Genomic DNA, 16860 nt, shown 5'->3' with positions numbered 1-16860 from the left:
TATTCAACAGGAATTCCTGATGTACATGACTTTAGAGACAATTGGGGTTGGATAATTCAGTGTTATCTGGTCCCTAGAAGTTAAAATAATTGAAAAGGCATACTTTAAATAAGTAATGTCTGGTCTATTATTGAATCAAGTGTCTACAGTTATGGCACAGATTAGATATGAGTTAGAAATCCAAGACAGAATGGCTCTTCAAATAAAATTGTCATTACATCAAGTGCATTCACTAACAGCTTTCATAGTCCAAATGCAGACTTAAGATTACTTTAAGATAATATTGCTTTTAGTGTCAACAATCCCAAATTTCAAACACATGATTCATTAGACAGATATGTTATAGATTATTAGTAGGGTAATTCTTTTGTAAGTTTCTTCAAGGTCTTTATGACATAACTCATTCTTTAGGATTTAATTTAAATATGATTTATTCTTTGTTATGATTCAAGAGCTGTTATTTAATACGAGCAAGTGAAACTGTATAAACTAAGCATATTTCTTAGTAGAAACAGTGGACATTGTTTTCTTTGGTAAATCTATAAAAGGAAGTTCTTGGCCCAGATCACGGAAGCATTTGCTGCTTAATTTACTTAAGGGCATTTCTGGGGGGTATGTTTTCATGTCTCATATAAAAACACATGTCAGACGTGTTTATATGTTTTTGAAAAATGTAAAACAAATCTTGAAATGCCCCATTGTATGCATCCCTATGATACATGCTTTGAGATTTTAAAAGAAGCAGAGTACTTCCCAAATGATATTGACATACATGTGTTGCCTTATTCAAAATCTGTGAATGATCAGATTGTAAAGCATACAATTTGTAAAATATAGTATGAACAGTAAGAAAAGTATAACATTTAGAAAATAAAATTATAATATTTGGAAGTTTATGCCTTTATGTTTAAAATGGCTTGCATGTGGTAATTGAAATGATTGCTTTCAAAAAATTTGAGAAACTATTAACTAGACCAAATAAAGCGTTACAATTACTCTAGAAATTTGTTGGCAGAAAAGGAACCCTGGGTTTCATTTTTACACCCCTCTTCTTGTTGGTTTCTGCTTTAGATAACATGGAATAAGGCAGTTTGCTTTTGCTACTGAAGTCTTCTTTTCAAAGTGACTAGCCTGAGTAGTTGTTCTCTATCAGGTAAACTATTGTACAGGTTTTCTTTGTAGTTTGAATTATAGGTAATGTTTCCTCAGCCAAGTTCCCAGCTTTGGAAAATATTTATTCAAAAAGCCTGGAAACGGAGGAATACACATTGGTAATATTTTCCCCGTCTGGGCTGATATGAGTGGTTCCAACTTGACCAGTCCATGCTATGCCCTGCGAACAGCACCCTGCTCAAGTTCTCATCCAGGCAGGAAAATGGCCCAGATGCAAGTTTAGCTCGACCAGATATCTGTGAATTCTCAGCACCTCTTTCTCTCTCTCCCTGCATCTGTTCACTATGAAAGGAAGTGGGGTGGGGAGAGCCCAAAGCACCCCCAGCTCTGGCACCCTCCTCTGAGCCCAGGAACTCTCACTGTCAGTTGACCTCTCCTGGAAATGTGGCCGGGGGATCAATCAAAAGGGATGCAGGGTGTGTGAGCTGACTTGGTTAAATCTCAGAACTGCTTTGCATCTTTTCAGCTTGTTGCTGAAGTCCAACTGGGAGCCAGAAAGCTCAGCCCCCCTCATCAACCCCGTGCATTATCCTTGCCTCCCTCCCCGGGCTTCTTGGCTATTCTCCTTTACCTCCAAGACCACTTGCCTGTGCCTCCTGGACGCCAGGGGACCTGTAGCAAAAATCAGAACGGGAAAAACACCTACCCTGGTGATGACCAAAGGCTGGTTGAAGTCTATGCCCCCCGAGAGTCTGAAGCCCCAGGGCGCAGGGCCCGGGAGGACCACGTTCTGGGGCATGATGCCTTCCGGCGAGTGAGTCCAACGATGGGTGCACACTGCGTGTCCCGGAACCGGACAAGGCACTTAGCTCCCCAGGCTGCGACCTAGCTGGGAATGCTGTCGGGGAGTTTTATCCTTGCTGCCCAGTGACGTCACTGGCCTCCCCTCCTCCCCGCCCCCTCCCACCAAGGAGAGCTCCAACTTTGGAAGTGAGAGACAACGCCTGGCTGGAGGAACTGCTAGCGGGGAGCGGTCGCCCAGACCTCTCCCCGCCCAAAGAGGCTTCAGGTTTCAGCTTCCATCATTCCCTTAAGTAACACCTGTCCTGCTTTTCGTCTACTTGCTCAGCAGTGCGCTTTACTGGGACATTGAAAACAATCAAACCACAGCCTCCGCGCTTTCAATTAAAATAAAACACAAACACATCCAGGCACTTAGGAATTTAGCAGTATTGAGTGCGTTAATATTTTCTTACTTTCTAACTTTGGGTCAAGTTAAAAGTCTTCATGTCTTCATCTGTAAAACAGGAGTAATTATTGTACTTGTGGGAGTCTTGTGAGAATCCGGTGACAATAAAATGAAATGTTTCTGCGTAGTGCCCCGCACAGCATAAAAAGTAAATATCAAGTGTTTCTGCAATTAAAGTATCAGTGCCTAATCAGGCATGTCTGATCTTGTGACACAGACATGATTTGTTATCTGTGATGTTTATGCTTGGAATTACCCCCCTCTCATGCCGTTACCCCTCCCTCCAAATCTCATGATGTGTTAGGTACATTTTCTCTTTGAGTTTGGGCTACATTCCTAGCTATCCCAGCTGCAGGTGGCAGCTTTAGAAAGTGCAGGGTCTGCAGGTTGGCCGGGACTGTTTGATACACAGGGGCAAGTGTGAGAACGTAGGCATTGAAGCTCTCTGTCTAGGTGCTGCGATAAAAGGAGCATGTCTACGGGAATGGGAATGAAGGGACCCGGAGGACCCCCAGACTGAGGAAACGTCAGTGGGTCAGAAAGCGGGTGACTGTTCGTGGATGCCTCTGTGGTCCAGGTGTGGTAATGACTGCTTTACCCGTGTCTTGTTCATCCTCACCAGTCCAGCAAATTGCTACGGTTAGTATCATTTCTTAGGCTAGGGAATAACGTCTCTGAACTGGACTAGCTCACAGATGATCACAAAGCTAACGAATGGTAGAAGTGAAATAAACAGTCCAGATCGCTCCACTCCAGTGGCCGCCTGGCATAGGAATGGAGGTCTTCAGGGCAGTCTGGAGCATCGTACTCTAGTTGTAGTACGGACTCAAGCACATCTGATGCTGTGGGTCAGAATGTTCTGATTCCCAAGAAGAGAGGCAAGGATGTGGAAAGAGAAGGATGAGATGCTTAACATCCCAAGGAAGGTCTTGGAGCATTCTGTTTGGATGCACTTGGAGAAAGGAGATTCAGGTGTGAGATGCCATGTGGATGCTGGGCATTGAACCTGAGTCCTCTAGAAGAACAGTTGGTGCTTTTAACCACTGAGCCATCTTTCCAGCTTTCAACTACTGAGCCATCTCTCCAGCCCTGTTAAACCACAGTTTTAAAAACCAAATATCCTAAGACCTAGTCATACGGTCTGTCATTCATTTTCATTTTCTTTTTTCTCTTTTGTAAAGGAAAGGACAGAACAGTGTTTCATAGTGATGGACTAAGAATGATAATAGAAAAACATTAAGTCTTTGTTTTCTGTGACTAAGCCATTACACTTCTCTAAAAGCAAGACGTGTTTGTAGAGTAAAAACACTGCAGTTTATAGCACACAATACACTCAAGCTGAACAGAGGTGTTCCAGGAAGCCTTTATTAGTGCTGCAGGGTATGATGGCATGTAACGCGCACATGTGTGTGCAGACCCAAGACTAGAATGCAGTCAGAGATGCAACATGGGCCAGCCCTTCCAGAAACACTTCAGATTTATGACGTGTTTGATTTTGAATTAATTTAGGGACATCAAGTATTCAGAACTTTTTTTTGCGTTTTTTTTGTGATCTACACATTTCATTTCATGAAACCCATATGAGATCACAACACACAGTTGAATAAGCTGTGATTTGAGATGAGGGAACGCTTGACAGAAGCATTTGCTGTACAGTCACGAGGACTGGAGTGCGGATCCTAGCATCCACTTAAGCTGGGCATTGGCTAATGCCTGCAACCCGAGCCCCAAGGCAAGCAGAGACAAGAAGATGGCTTGCTCGAGCTTGTTGGCTCTGGGCCTATCAAGTAGATGTTATCACAAAGCTCAGGGAGAGACCCTGCCTCAAAGGAACAGGCAGAGAATGAATGAGGAGGACACACAACACCATCTTCTGGCCTCTGTGCACATACACAGGTGCACATACCCAGTTTTGTGTGTTTGTGTGCACACACACAACCACATGCACACAAATAAATACTTTGAAAAAGCAGTTGTGATGTGGATACAGACAGCATTGATACAACATTCATATACCACCCCGTGGGTTCTCAAGGCTTTGCAGAGTGGGGAAAGAAAAAAAAAAGTGGCATGGGCAGCTTCCCTCCATCAGTGTTCACTGAGGTCTACAGGAGAATGTTCAGAGATGACCGTCCAAGTAAGAAGTGACAGCAGCTGTTCATGACATTTCCATTTTCTTTTTTTCTCCTTTTTTAAATGAAACCTCAGAACAGCATATTTGTAAGTTTTTATTTTAATTTTAATTTGTATTGAAAATAGTTTTTGTCACACAATATATTCTGATTGCAGTTTCTCCCCTCCCAACTCCTCCGATGTCCTCCCTACCTCCCCAACCCACCCAAATGCAAACCCATCCTTTCTCTCTCATTAGGAAACACATAAACAATTAAACAAACAAAGTGGAAAATGACAAACAAAAAAGAGCCAAAGAAAAAGCATAAGAAATGCAGACAGAGACACACACACAAATTCACACACACATGAATCCCACAAAAAAAAAAAAAAATCAAAATTGGAAACCACAATATACAGGAAAAGGCCTGTAAGATTAAAAAAAAAAAAAAGGCCCAGACAAAGCATTATGAAATAAAACACCTCTAAAAACACCGTTGAGTTCATTTTGTGTTGGCCTTCTACTGCTGGGCATGGGGCTGGCCCTTAAGTGTTGTTGTACATCATCTACTGAGACTCCGTTGGAGAAAACTAGTATGTCCTTTTTCCTTTTTACAATAGGACGTAGCTTCTGGGTTAGGGATGAGAGCTTGTGTACACTTTCCCTCTCAGTGCTGGGGCCCCGTCTGCCTTAGACCTGTGTATGATGCTACAGTCTCTGTGAGTTCATATGTACTCAGCCCTGTTGTGTCTGGAAAGTACTGCTTCCTTGCTGTCTTCCATCCTCTCTAGTTCTTACAGTCTTTCCTCTTCCTCTTCTGCATAGATCCCTGAGCCCTGAGGGGAGGGATTTGATGGAGACATCCCATTTAGGATCCCATAAGTGAGTTCCAAGGTCTCTCACTTTCTGCACATTGTTTAGCGCACATAGGTCCCATATACTGCAGGATGGTGGCTAAGCAAGACACGGATCTATGAGACTAGTAGAATGTCATTGGGAGTCATTAAATTGCTATGCTCTTTTAGCAAAATGGTAGTATTGGTCTCATGGTCTATCTGGTCTCAGATTCTCACCCACCCAAGCAGTGTCCGGCATGAGTTCCATCTCGTGGAGTGGGCCTTAAATCCAGGCAGATGTTCGTTGGTTTCTCCCACATCTATTGTACCACTATTGCACCCGTGTGATGGAATAAAGTGACGTAATCAACGGTCCTGGGGAAGGATGTCAAGAAAAGCTCTGTAAGGCTGACTGTAAGTGGGCAGTGCTGCTAGGCAAAGTCTTACTCTTTTAGCTTTTTGAAACATAGTCTTGTTATATATCTGGACGACACAGCACTCACTGTATAGTCCAGCCTGGCCTCAAGCTCACAACAACTCTGCGCCTCAGACTCCTGAGTACTCAGATTGCAGCCTGTGCTACCACGCCAGAATTCTCCTCAGTTCTTATCTTTTTTAAGGAAACAGTTAAGCCAAGAGACATAGGCAGTTCAAGCAGAAATTTACTTAGCAAAGCAAAGCAAAATATTCCAGGGAAAGATGAGTGGGGCCGACTCGAGGGGTGATAGTGGCCCATTGAGCTCTGCGGTGTAGATTTTAAAGAAGTTTTCTATAGTTCCTTGTAGAGAGCCGTGCACGGCCGCACCTCAAAGATGGCGCCGGTGTCCGGCTTCCGCCTTCCCGATGGCGGGTGTTCTCTGGGATAAACAACTCCTTATTTGGCTTGGGCGTGGAATCTGGCTTGCTTGCGTAATTCTGACCCTATCGGCATTGTCCACGTGGCACTACGGGGTCGGTTGCCCAGTGGCTATAAAGGGCGTGGGCTGACTTACCCCCGGGTCAGAAGATTGTTCAAGGTTCCTAAATAAACAGCAGAAAGAAGAGCTCGGTGTTGTGTCTTCCTTGCTGGTCGAGGTGGGTGCGACAGTTCCTTTCCTCTTCTGATGTCATCATTAACTTCTTCCCTTTGGGTACAACCTTCATCCCATTCTAAGATATGCTCTGGGCCAAAGATGGTCCTGTAAGGTTTTCTTTCTTTCCCTGCTTGTCAAGATGTTCTTTGATGGGTATGGACACAGTCATCATGAAGGTACACTGCTATCTGAATTTCTGATATGGTGGGAAGAACCTAACAGTGGCTACTGAGTCACAAAGTGGCATTTTAACCATAAAGAGACAAAGCTACCAGGATGGAGATTGGTTTCCCTGGTTTCTTGACATCTGACTCCCTAACCCAATCATATTGTACACAATCTCAAAAGAGGTGAGTATCCTTAACAGCGTCCTTCATCCCGATCATGTCTGCTTAGCTATCTATTTTAAAAGAAAGTTTTCCAAGTGGCTGAACGGGGGCAAGATTAGAAGGGAAAACCAAGTGTATATAGGGGAAGATAAGAAGCATGGTAAGTTAGGAGGTGAAAGGGATTTCTCATAGCTAGAGGCTGACAAAGGTAAGAGGCAGAGCACAGGTGGTCAGGGTGTCCAGAGGCCACACCAGAGGGGATTTTGTGTGGTGTACTAACATTTTTAGTTTATTCCATTAGAAGCCTTTGAAAGTTTTAAGCAATAGGTATAATGATCCATTTTTACTTAGAAATATCATCATAGAAGGAGATAGAAAGCATGTCTTAGTTAGGGTTTCTAATGCTGTGAAGAGACACCATGACCACGGCAACCCTTATAAAGGAAAAACATTTGATTGGGGTGGCTTACAGTTTAGAGGTTTAGTCCATTATCATCCCGGTGGGACATGGTGGTGTGCAGGCAGACATGGTGCTGGAGAAGGAGCTGAGAGTCCTACATCTTCACTTGCAGGCAACAGGAAGTGGTCTGTCTCATTAGGCATGGCTTGAGCATCTATGAGACTTCAAAGCCCGCCTCTACAGTGACACACTTCCTCCAACAAGGCCACACCTCCTAATAGTGCCACTCCCTTTGGGGGTCATTTTCGTTCAAACCACCACAAAGCAGGAGTCCAGATGAAGCTGAATACAGTAGAACAGGGGACAATGTTCATGGGGTTCCCAGGATGGGAAACAGTGGGGGACTGTGGGAATCCTTAAGCGGTTTATTGACATAGTTTGGGGACAAATTTCACATGGGAACTTGAAGAGTATAGGAGATTTGGTTGGTTCTCAACATGTTGTTTGGACTTTACATGAATGGTAGAATTTTTAGTCAGGAGAGACTGTGTAAGAAATACAGTAAGATATTTTTATTTTAATTGGGAAATGGTAGATTAAAACTCTATTTTGATTGTTCTGGTTTTGAAATGCCCGTGGAAGATCTGTGCCAGGTAGTTTCTTGCTTAAAAGACTAAGATTTGGAAACAGATTGCTTGGGTCATAGAATAGCTCCATTGTATTTTCTGGGTGTTCTTAATGAGCAATGTTTAGCATCTTTTTAAAACAGTGATGATAACCATAGAAAGGCAATTACCATATGTCCTCACTCACATGTGGAAACTATATAGGCTGACCTCATAGAAGTAGAGAATAGAATAGTAGCTTCCAGAAGTTGGGAATGGGGAATGGAAATGGTGATTGGGTACAAAAAAAAAACCCAAAGAAATATATAAGGGAAGAAGTTCTAGTATTCTATGATACGGTGAGGTGACTACATTTAATAATGGCTTATTTTATGTTTCAAAATAGGTACATGAAAGGATTTTGGTGCTTTCAAAGCAAACAATGACTGAGATGATGAGTATATGTTAGTTACTGTTATTTGATCAATATATGTTGAATACATGCATACATTACAGTCTCCTATAAATATGTGCAATTATTATATACCATTGGAAATAATTTAAAAATATTTTCAAGTAGTAATGATAATAGTTTTGACCTCCTAGTGTTATTGTGGGGTATGACTTTATATATATATATATATATATATATATATATATATATATATACATACATACATATATATATATACATACACATATATATATATATATATATATACTTAGAACTGTGTCTTCCTCCTAACAAGTGCCTATAATTATATCTTGTTTTTAAATAAAATAACAACAACAACAATCAGTTGGAAATATAAATATAGAGCCAGGCTTGAGATGACTATTTTGAAGTTATGTATAATCTATGACTATGGATGTCCGATGACTCTTACAAAGCTCTTGCATATTAGTCTTCATTTTAAGCGATGGCGTGTATGTTCCCTCACTTTGAACTCACATAGATGTGTGACTCATGTGTTACAGGTGAAAACGATACTGTGTGACTTCAGAGGCTAAGCCAGAAAATACCGTGCAGCTGCTGCCCTGTTAATTATAACATCCTGGCCTCCAGTCCCAAGCTAGTGCGCTTCAGGGAAGCCTAGGCTGCATGGAGAGATCACATGTTGGAACACATCCTGGTCACTCCAGACTAGGTACTGAACACCAGTAAAGAGTCCTCTCCCCAGTCTGTCTTCATCCATTTGGGCTGCTATGGCAAAAATATCATCGACAGGGGAGCAAAACAAAATACTCAGTTCTATTTCTGGAGTCTGGGAGTTCAAAATAAGGTGCTAGGAGATCTTGTGTCTGCTGAGGGTCTCCTCCTGGCTTGCCGATGGTCTCCTTTGGCTGTACTGTATACCTTTTGCTCTACTCTCTTCCCCTTTTCCCAAGGACACCAATCTCAGTGTGATGTCCTCACCCACAAACCTCATCCAAACTCAATTTCCCTTCAAAGTTTCCACGTTATAGTGTTATAGTTCCGCTCCAATGAGTTTAGGGCTCCCAGATACCAATATCTGGGGTTGCACACATTTCGTCTACCACACATGTCTAGCCTGTAAGTCACTCCAGCCTTGAGTCCTCTGAGCTTAGGCTCAGATGTTTTGGATAAAGAGGACTCATCCTTGTTGTACCCTTTCCAGATTCTTGCCCCACAGTGTTGTGGGAGCATAATAAAATGGATATTTTTAAGCTTCTCAATATTAGGGTAACTTTTGTACCCAGACAATAGTAGCAGATGCTGGATGAATTTGCTCACAGGAATTAGGTATGCAAAGGCAAGAACAGATGTTCATTGATTTTAAAAATGTGGAATAATAGAAACAATAGAAAGTTTGGGAAAATAAGAGGAACGTGGATGATGAGGTTTAACGTACTAACACAGGGTCACTCAAGGAGAAAAGGCAAGCACCACAGAATGTCTGGCAGACTTGGCAATTACAAAGTTACTGGAGGGTTCAGAGCCATGTCCACAGAACAGTGAGGACAGAGCGTGTGAAGGCTAGTCGATGGAGAGGTGAATGTAAGAAATGCACTCAAGAATTGTTAAGGACAGGAAAGGGGGGGGCGGGAAAGTCAGTGATTGGGATGCTGGTCAAAAGGAATCCCCCTCCCCGCAACGAGTACGTGGTAGGTTGAGAGGTAGAGGCAGTCAGGATCTTGGTTTGGAACCTACACTAGTGCTTCATTGCCCCTGGGATAGAGTAAAACTGCTAACGAATGACTTAGAGGGACTTCGGTTGTCTGACACAGGCCACAGATGTCCTGTTTGGTCTCAGCACAGCGCAGCAGTCACTTCGTGGACTAGCAGGTGGAGTGGACTCAAACCCCTTCACTAACGTCCTCTATACAGAACTTAAATTAGCTCCCTTCTTTCCTTCTCCCCCTACCTACTATTTTATTTGTGTGTGTGTATGTGTGTGTATGACTGCTGTTTAGGGAAGAGTATACATTTGCTTAAATTTGCCTTATCCCCTTAGCCAGATCAATTTTTATACACCTTAAAACAGATTAGACGCTTATTAGAAATGTAAATTTCTGGGTTCTCCATTCAAGAGACTCGAATTAAATTGTAAAGTCAAAATCCATTGTGGGTGGTCTATAGACCACACATTAAGGAACAGTAACTCAGATCAACACATGGGATTCTAATTTCTTGCGTACTTATATACACAGTCTTATACTCTTCCTTCTTGCTGGAATATTTTCTTTTGTCTATAACATCCTATTGTATTTTTATTTTTTCTCTGGGGAAACTCAGTTGACCGTCTGTTTCTACATTAACCTTTCTCCTTACTTAGTTTTTATTTTATTATTTTTCGTGGGATTCTAGGGAATCAAACCCAGGCCTTCACACATGCCAGGGAAGTGTTATACCATTGATCTATACGCTCAGACCTCAGCTCTAATATATGATCAGTATAACAGTATTTTGAATTTAACTTGCCTTCCATTTAGCCAAACAACTGGCAATGGGTGGTAGGCACTGGAGACTAAATAGTGAACAGAACATGGATCTGAATTTTGAGAGTTACATATTTCCATTAGGATGCCTTTTCCTGGTGGTGATTTTTACATTCCCTATCAGACATTGGGCTGCCTTTCAGGGAAGGGCTGTGTTCTTTAAAAATCTACCATACCGACAGCCCAGAGCTGGGCACTGGGCTGTTTGTTGGTGATTAGGTGGAAACAGCTTTTGGATCTGAGATGTATTGGAGTGGGTAGCCAATACTTCCTTTTCACCTCCATCTTCAACAATGGACCGCTAAGGAACACCTTCCTTGAGAATCACCACTCCCCCTATTGTTTATGGCTTCACCTCCCTCAGCTCCACTTAGCTCTGGGGCTGCATTTGCATGTACTTGCTGGGCTGGCTGGACAAACCGACACATTCAGGAGCCTGGGCAGCCAGCCAATGCTCCCAAGCCCTTCCCTGCATTGTGTCTGACTTCCTCTTTGGTAAAAGCCCATGTGATTTTCATGCTTTGCAAGATTTGGGCCCTTGTGAAATCTCTCCTAGGGAATTAGCCACACTGAAATCCATGCTTTGTCTACCCTCTGTCTTGGCAGGAGCCTGTATTATTTCTTTCCCATGTCCTCTCGCTCCTTGAGCCGATGGGATGGTTCCGCTCAAGTTCATTTGGTAGTCTGCTCTGAACAGTCGGGTCGCTGAGTTTTCCCACTGTTTGTTCTGAATTAGCGAATGACAATCAAGGGAATTAGGATGCTGGGGAACATGAATTAGAGTTTTGTGGTGTGAGCAGGGCCCTCCTCTGCCCACCAGATCCTGTTGCTGCCACGTTAATGCCAGCTCACTTGCTGACTGCGCAGTTGTGAAGAAGTGTGTGTGTGTGTGTGTGTGTGTGTGTGTGTGTGTGTGTGTGAGAGAGAGAGAGAGAGAGAGAGAGAGAGAGAGAGAGAGAGAATAATGACGAAAATATAGCGAGAAAGAGACTGAGGGACAGAGAGAAAGGGAGAAAAAATAGAAATTAATTTTTAAAGCCTATTTTCCCACTAAAAGAGATTACCAGGGGCGTTTCTGTTTTTATCTTTACTGGATTATCCTCAGGCTGGATTTCAAGTTGAAAGAGAGTATTTCATTTCCTACCATCAGCAGTTTGAGAAATGGTTATTATTATTATTATTATTATTATTATTATTATTATTGTTATTATTATTATTATTGCTGAGCATCTGTTCTGGTTCTGTGATAGTGGACTAGATCAGGAGAGCTACCGTGAACTGTTATCTAAGCAGTGAGCATGGCCTTTGTTTCTAATTCTTAAAACAGTTCTGCAAAACCAGTATTAATAATCCTAGGGCACAGGGACTATGGGAAGGTCAGGGATTCCTGTCCAGCTGGATTCCAGCATGGCTCTGCGGCTGTCTGCCATGCCCATTTTCTTAGATCTCCTCATACTGTGTCTTGAGAGTACATCGGCCCTGGATCATTGGTCCTAGGTTCCTCTAATCTTCATTAGCATTTGGTGTAATGGTTTGAATTCATGAAAGACTGTTAGATTGATCCCATTGAAGTCTTACTCTCCCCAGGGCAGAAGGTAGGGCCACAAAACCCTGGAGGAGGACTCTCTGAATATTGATGTATCACACAGTGAAGCCTGTGAATTCTGTGGGTAGGAGCCTGGGCATTCCTGCCAGAATGGGTTTCAGACAATTTGAACATACCTGATCTTCCATTGCATGGTGTTTCACTCGCTGAGGTTAATCAGCCTTTAACTCTCCATGTTCCTTCATGGGCTTTTAATGACCCCAGAGAACAATCCCAAGAACCAGGGTGCGTATTTACAACAGAAACACATCTGAACCTACTCCAGCACCAGAGACCATGTGTTCTGAAGCATTTCTATTTGGAGTCCGTTTATCATGGCTATAAAAACAGTTCAAACGAGAGCAGAGTGGACAGAAAACCCCGGGGAATTCTACAGGGAGCTCTGGCTGTCGATGGCTGCATGCCTGGCCTCGGTTAGGGAAGCACGCATGCTCGCATTTCATCTCTCACAGCCCTTGGCCCGCTTGCTTCCTGAGCATTTCCACCTGGCCTCGGAACAAATCAAGCATGTGTCTTCTGTACCAGACATGTCAGTGAAGTCGAGAAAGACCTTACTTCCACACTAAGTGGTGTCTGGTTCTATTTTTGAAAAAGTTCCTTAAGTGAAGATGAAAAATGGGTATAATAACTCGAACTACTTTAGGCAGTACACATGTAAATTCCATGGGAAGTTTACTCTTAGCCTAGAATAAATGTGTCTCAGTGTCTCGTGAAACAGACAGGTTCGGAAGGAAGGTGGAGCTTCTGCTCTGATTTCTCTGGTTTTCTGATGGTATGGGGGGAAGGCAGGAAATGAACTTTTTAGGTGTATATCCTAGTCATAGTTGGAGGGACTGTCTTCTCTCTGTGTGCTCATCCCTGAGGTTTAGAAGCATGTTAGACATTCATGATACGAATTGAAGTCAAAGTCAGTGAAGGCTTCCGGGCTTAGGTGTCCTGTTAAACACACCCACCTCTGGAGTCCGGGGCCACCAGGATGCTCTAGATTGTTCCTTTCTGACATTTATCTCCAGCTGCTTCTTTGGTACTTGTACATTTACCTCCTCTGTTCCCATGTTCATATCATGGCTTGAACTCTCACCGGCGGTTTCTTCAAAATCCATGGACTTGCCCCCTTGAAATAAAGCCTGGTTCTCCAGTCGAGTTCTCCTGTCCCATCCTGTCCTGTCTCCTCCCTCCCTCCCTCCCTCCCCTCTACTCCCCTCTGTTCCCCCGACTCTTTTCTTCTCCCCTCTGCCTTCCTCTCCTCCTCTTCTCCTATCCCTTTCCCTTCTCTTCTCTCTTCCCCATTTTTTTCTCCTCTTTGGCTGGATTTGAGGTTCATCTGTAGAAGTATCTACTTGACTTTTAATATCATGAAAACTCGAAGCAAGCTTTTCTAGAATCCAAATCTCATTCCTTCCCCTCTTCTCCCCTCTCTTCTGGTGAACAGCAACACTATTATTTGACAGGGCTCAGACCTTAGTGCAGTTTTTCACTCCATACCTTCCTCACTTTGAACATGTGATAGGTCAACAAGCACATCTGGAACATGTGATAGGTCACCAAGCACACCTGGAACATGTGACAGGTCACCAAGCACACCTGGAACATGTGACAGGTCACCAAGCACACCTGGAACATGTGACAGGTCACCAAGCACACCTGGAACATGTGCTAGGTCACCAAGCACATCTGGAGCATGTGCTAGGTCACCAAGCACACCTGGAACATGTGCTAGGTCACCAAGCACACCTGGAACATGTGCTAGGTCACCAAGCACACCTGGAACATGTGCTAGGTCACCAAGCACACCTGGAACATGTGCTAGGTCACCAAGCACACCTGGAACATGTGACAGGTTACCAAGCACACCTGGAACATGTGCTAGGTCACCAAGCACATCTGGAACATGTGACAGGTCACCAAGCACACCTGGAACATGTGCTAGGTCACCAAGCACACCTGGAACATGTGCTAGGTCACCAAGCACACCTGGAACATGTGCTAGGTCACCAAGCACACCTGGAATATGTTGGTCAGCAAGCACCAGGGATCATTTGGGTGCACAATCAGCTCTGCATCCAAGCCCTTCTCTTTCTTCTCAGGTGTTCACAGTTTTTTCACATCTCTCTCTGATTTTGGCTTTAGTCTGAACATAGCCACCACTGTAATACTTCATAAGGTGTGTAACTACCTTTGTTTAGAATTCCCCAGGGGCTGGTGGCACGACTAGCTTTCGAGACGAGCAGAAAGGCCCTTAGCTAAGCTCATGAGAACCTGAAGCTCTGTCTCAAGCCTGTTACCCATTTCTTGCTCTCGCCACTCCCAGAATAAAGTCCCACCATCTACAATACCCTGTGCTTAGCATGGATGGTGTCTCATGCCTATAATTCCAGTACTCAGGAGACTGAGCGGGGATCACTATGAGTTTGAAGTCAGACTGGCTGCTATAGTGAGTTCTACAATGAGACCCTGACTCAAAACAAAACACATCTGGTGCTTAATGGAACTAGTATTTACATTCTTGACCCACAATCTTCTTTGGTCTGGAATTCTTTTGTTCATTCGCTTATTAAGTCATTGATCATGAATGATGAATGCTGTGGAGTGTTTATTCTGCTCCAGACACTCTTTAGTGACTGGAGATGTAGCAGTGAACACGAACATGACATAAGTTCCGCATTCATAAAGCTCACGTTCTAGTAGACAAAGACAGTACGTGAATATACGACGAGGTTTAGATCTGAAGGCTATGAAGGCAATGAATTTGAGTGATGAGATTACGGGTGTTAAAGGGTACATGTGTGACTCTCCAGGCCTTTTCTTTCTACAGTATTCCCTGGAAGATTCTCTCAAGCATGTCTGTTTTAACAGAGATCTTTGTTAGCAGGAGACAAGCCTGAGGTCCAAGGGAACAGCAGGTATGAGATCTCTGTGTAATTAGAGTGCCTTGAACATTTTACAAGCTCTAGTGGATGACCTGTGCACTGCTTCTCAGAGACGGAGGGTAGGAAGTGCTAGTGGATAGGGATGAGAAGGCAGCCAAAGAATGTTAGGCCTTGTAGGCATAGCAAAGGGGTTTCTTTTTAATCTAAAAGGAGGAGGGATATGTTTGACGGGGTTTGCACTTCCAAAAGATTATTGTAGAATGACAAGGGTCAGGATGTGGAGAAACCGAAAGACTAGAATAATGGCAGTAGGAATTTAGTTGCTGCGGAACAGTCTAGCAGTTCCTCACAGAACAAAAGTCACCTCCCAGAGTCAGCATATGAAAACACCATGCTCGCTGAAAGAAGACAGACAGACAGACAGACGTGGTGGCATACTCCTGTAATCCTAGCACTCAGAGGCGCTGAGGTAGGAGATTGTAAGTAAAAGGCCAGAATGGGCTGTCTAGTCAAGGGTAGAGAGTCCTAGCCTGCCCATGCCTGTCTACCAGCAGTGTGGTAGATTAAGCTCACCCCTTTCTCAAAAAACAAGCAAGCAAGCAGGCAGACAGGGAGACAGGCAAGCAAGCAAGCAAAGCCCAAGCAGACTTAAAGGCCTCAGGCTTTATATATATGAATACCTAGAAGAGTCAAATCTATAGGAATGGAAAGCATCAGTAGTTACCAAGGGATGGGGGCGGGGTACAGAAAATGGAGAATGACTGCCCCGTGAATGTAGGGTTTTTCTTACAGGGTGATAAAAAGGTTCTGGAACTAGATGGTGGTGATGACTGTAAAAAACTGTGGACGAATGTAACAGCACTGAGTTGAACACTTTTGTAAAATGGTGTTAGTGGTAAATGTTATGATATTTGTTTTAGTTAGCTCAGGCTTTCACAACAAAGAGGAGGCTTAAACAACAGAAATACATTATCTCCCAACTCCAGAGACTGGGAGGTCTAAAAGGGAGGTGGGGACCACACAGGGTTGATCTCTGGTGAGGGCTCTCGACTTGGTTGTGCACAGCAGCCTTCCTGGCGTGTGCTCACTTGGTCTTTTCTCAGTGTGTGTAACAGGGACAGATGAGCGGGATGGAGGGAGGCAAGAAAGAAGAGAAGAGAAGAGGAGGAAGAGGGGAGGGGGGAGAGAAGGGAGGGGAGAGGAGGAGAGGAGAACAGAAAAATCAAATTCCTCCATGTTTCTTCTTAAAGGGTATTAATTCTACTGAATCAGAGGCCCAAGTCTGTGATTTTCTTTAACCTTTTACTTCCATAGTCCAAATGTAGCCACACTGGGGTGGGGTAGGGCTAGCCCTTCAATGTATACATTTTAGAAGCGAACAATCCCATCCGTAATATTATGATGTATATTTGACAGTAATAATAATAGTTGTTTAGCTACTGTGGGAACATAACTGTAGTGAACATATGAAGATTAGTTCAGAGACCAGTGTGGGAATACAAGAGATGAACAGGGTGGTATTAGAGAGGAACATTTACTCAGTCTTTCCCCTTCTTGTTTTCATGTAGGGATGCTTGTCTGTCATAACAGTCTTTGACCCTCACCCAACCCTTACTTGCTCTTCTTATTACCTGTTGGTGGGTAAAGGCCATCAGTCCACATCTCTAATGGGGGTGAAATAGTCTATTAATATGTTGTAAAGACT

General features: G+C 43.5%; 1 protein-coding gene across 2 annotated transcripts in view; it reads right to left on the bottom strand.

Annotated features, from left to right (window-relative positions):
* Pdlim3 (PDZ and LIM domain 3) overlaps positions 1-2034 on the bottom strand; it is a 35969-nt gene extending 33935 nt beyond the window's left edge. Inside the window, exon 1 of one of the 2 annotated variants that reach the window (XM_052752204.1) lies at positions 1820-2034. In XM_052752204.1, coding sequence (XP_052608164.1) covers positions 1820-1912 — 93 coding nt within the window. In that variant the 5' untranslated portion in view covers positions 1913-2034. The remainder of the gene's footprint in view (positions 1-1819) is intronic. The other variant, XM_052752203.1, reaches the window with a different exon arrangement.
* Between the last annotated feature and the right edge of the window lie 14826 nt (positions 2035-16860).

Source organism: Peromyscus californicus, unplaced genomic scaffold (assembly GCF_007827085.1).
Source record: "Peromyscus californicus insignis strain IS unplaced genomic scaffold, ASM782708v3 Scaffold_23__1_contigs__length_62951481, whole genome shotgun sequence".
NCBI lineage: Eukaryota > Metazoa > Chordata > Mammalia > Rodentia > Cricetidae > Peromyscus > Peromyscus californicus.
The sequence above is the reverse complement of the archived record's forward strand: the minus strand, read 5'-3'. Positions and strand labels throughout refer to the sequence as shown.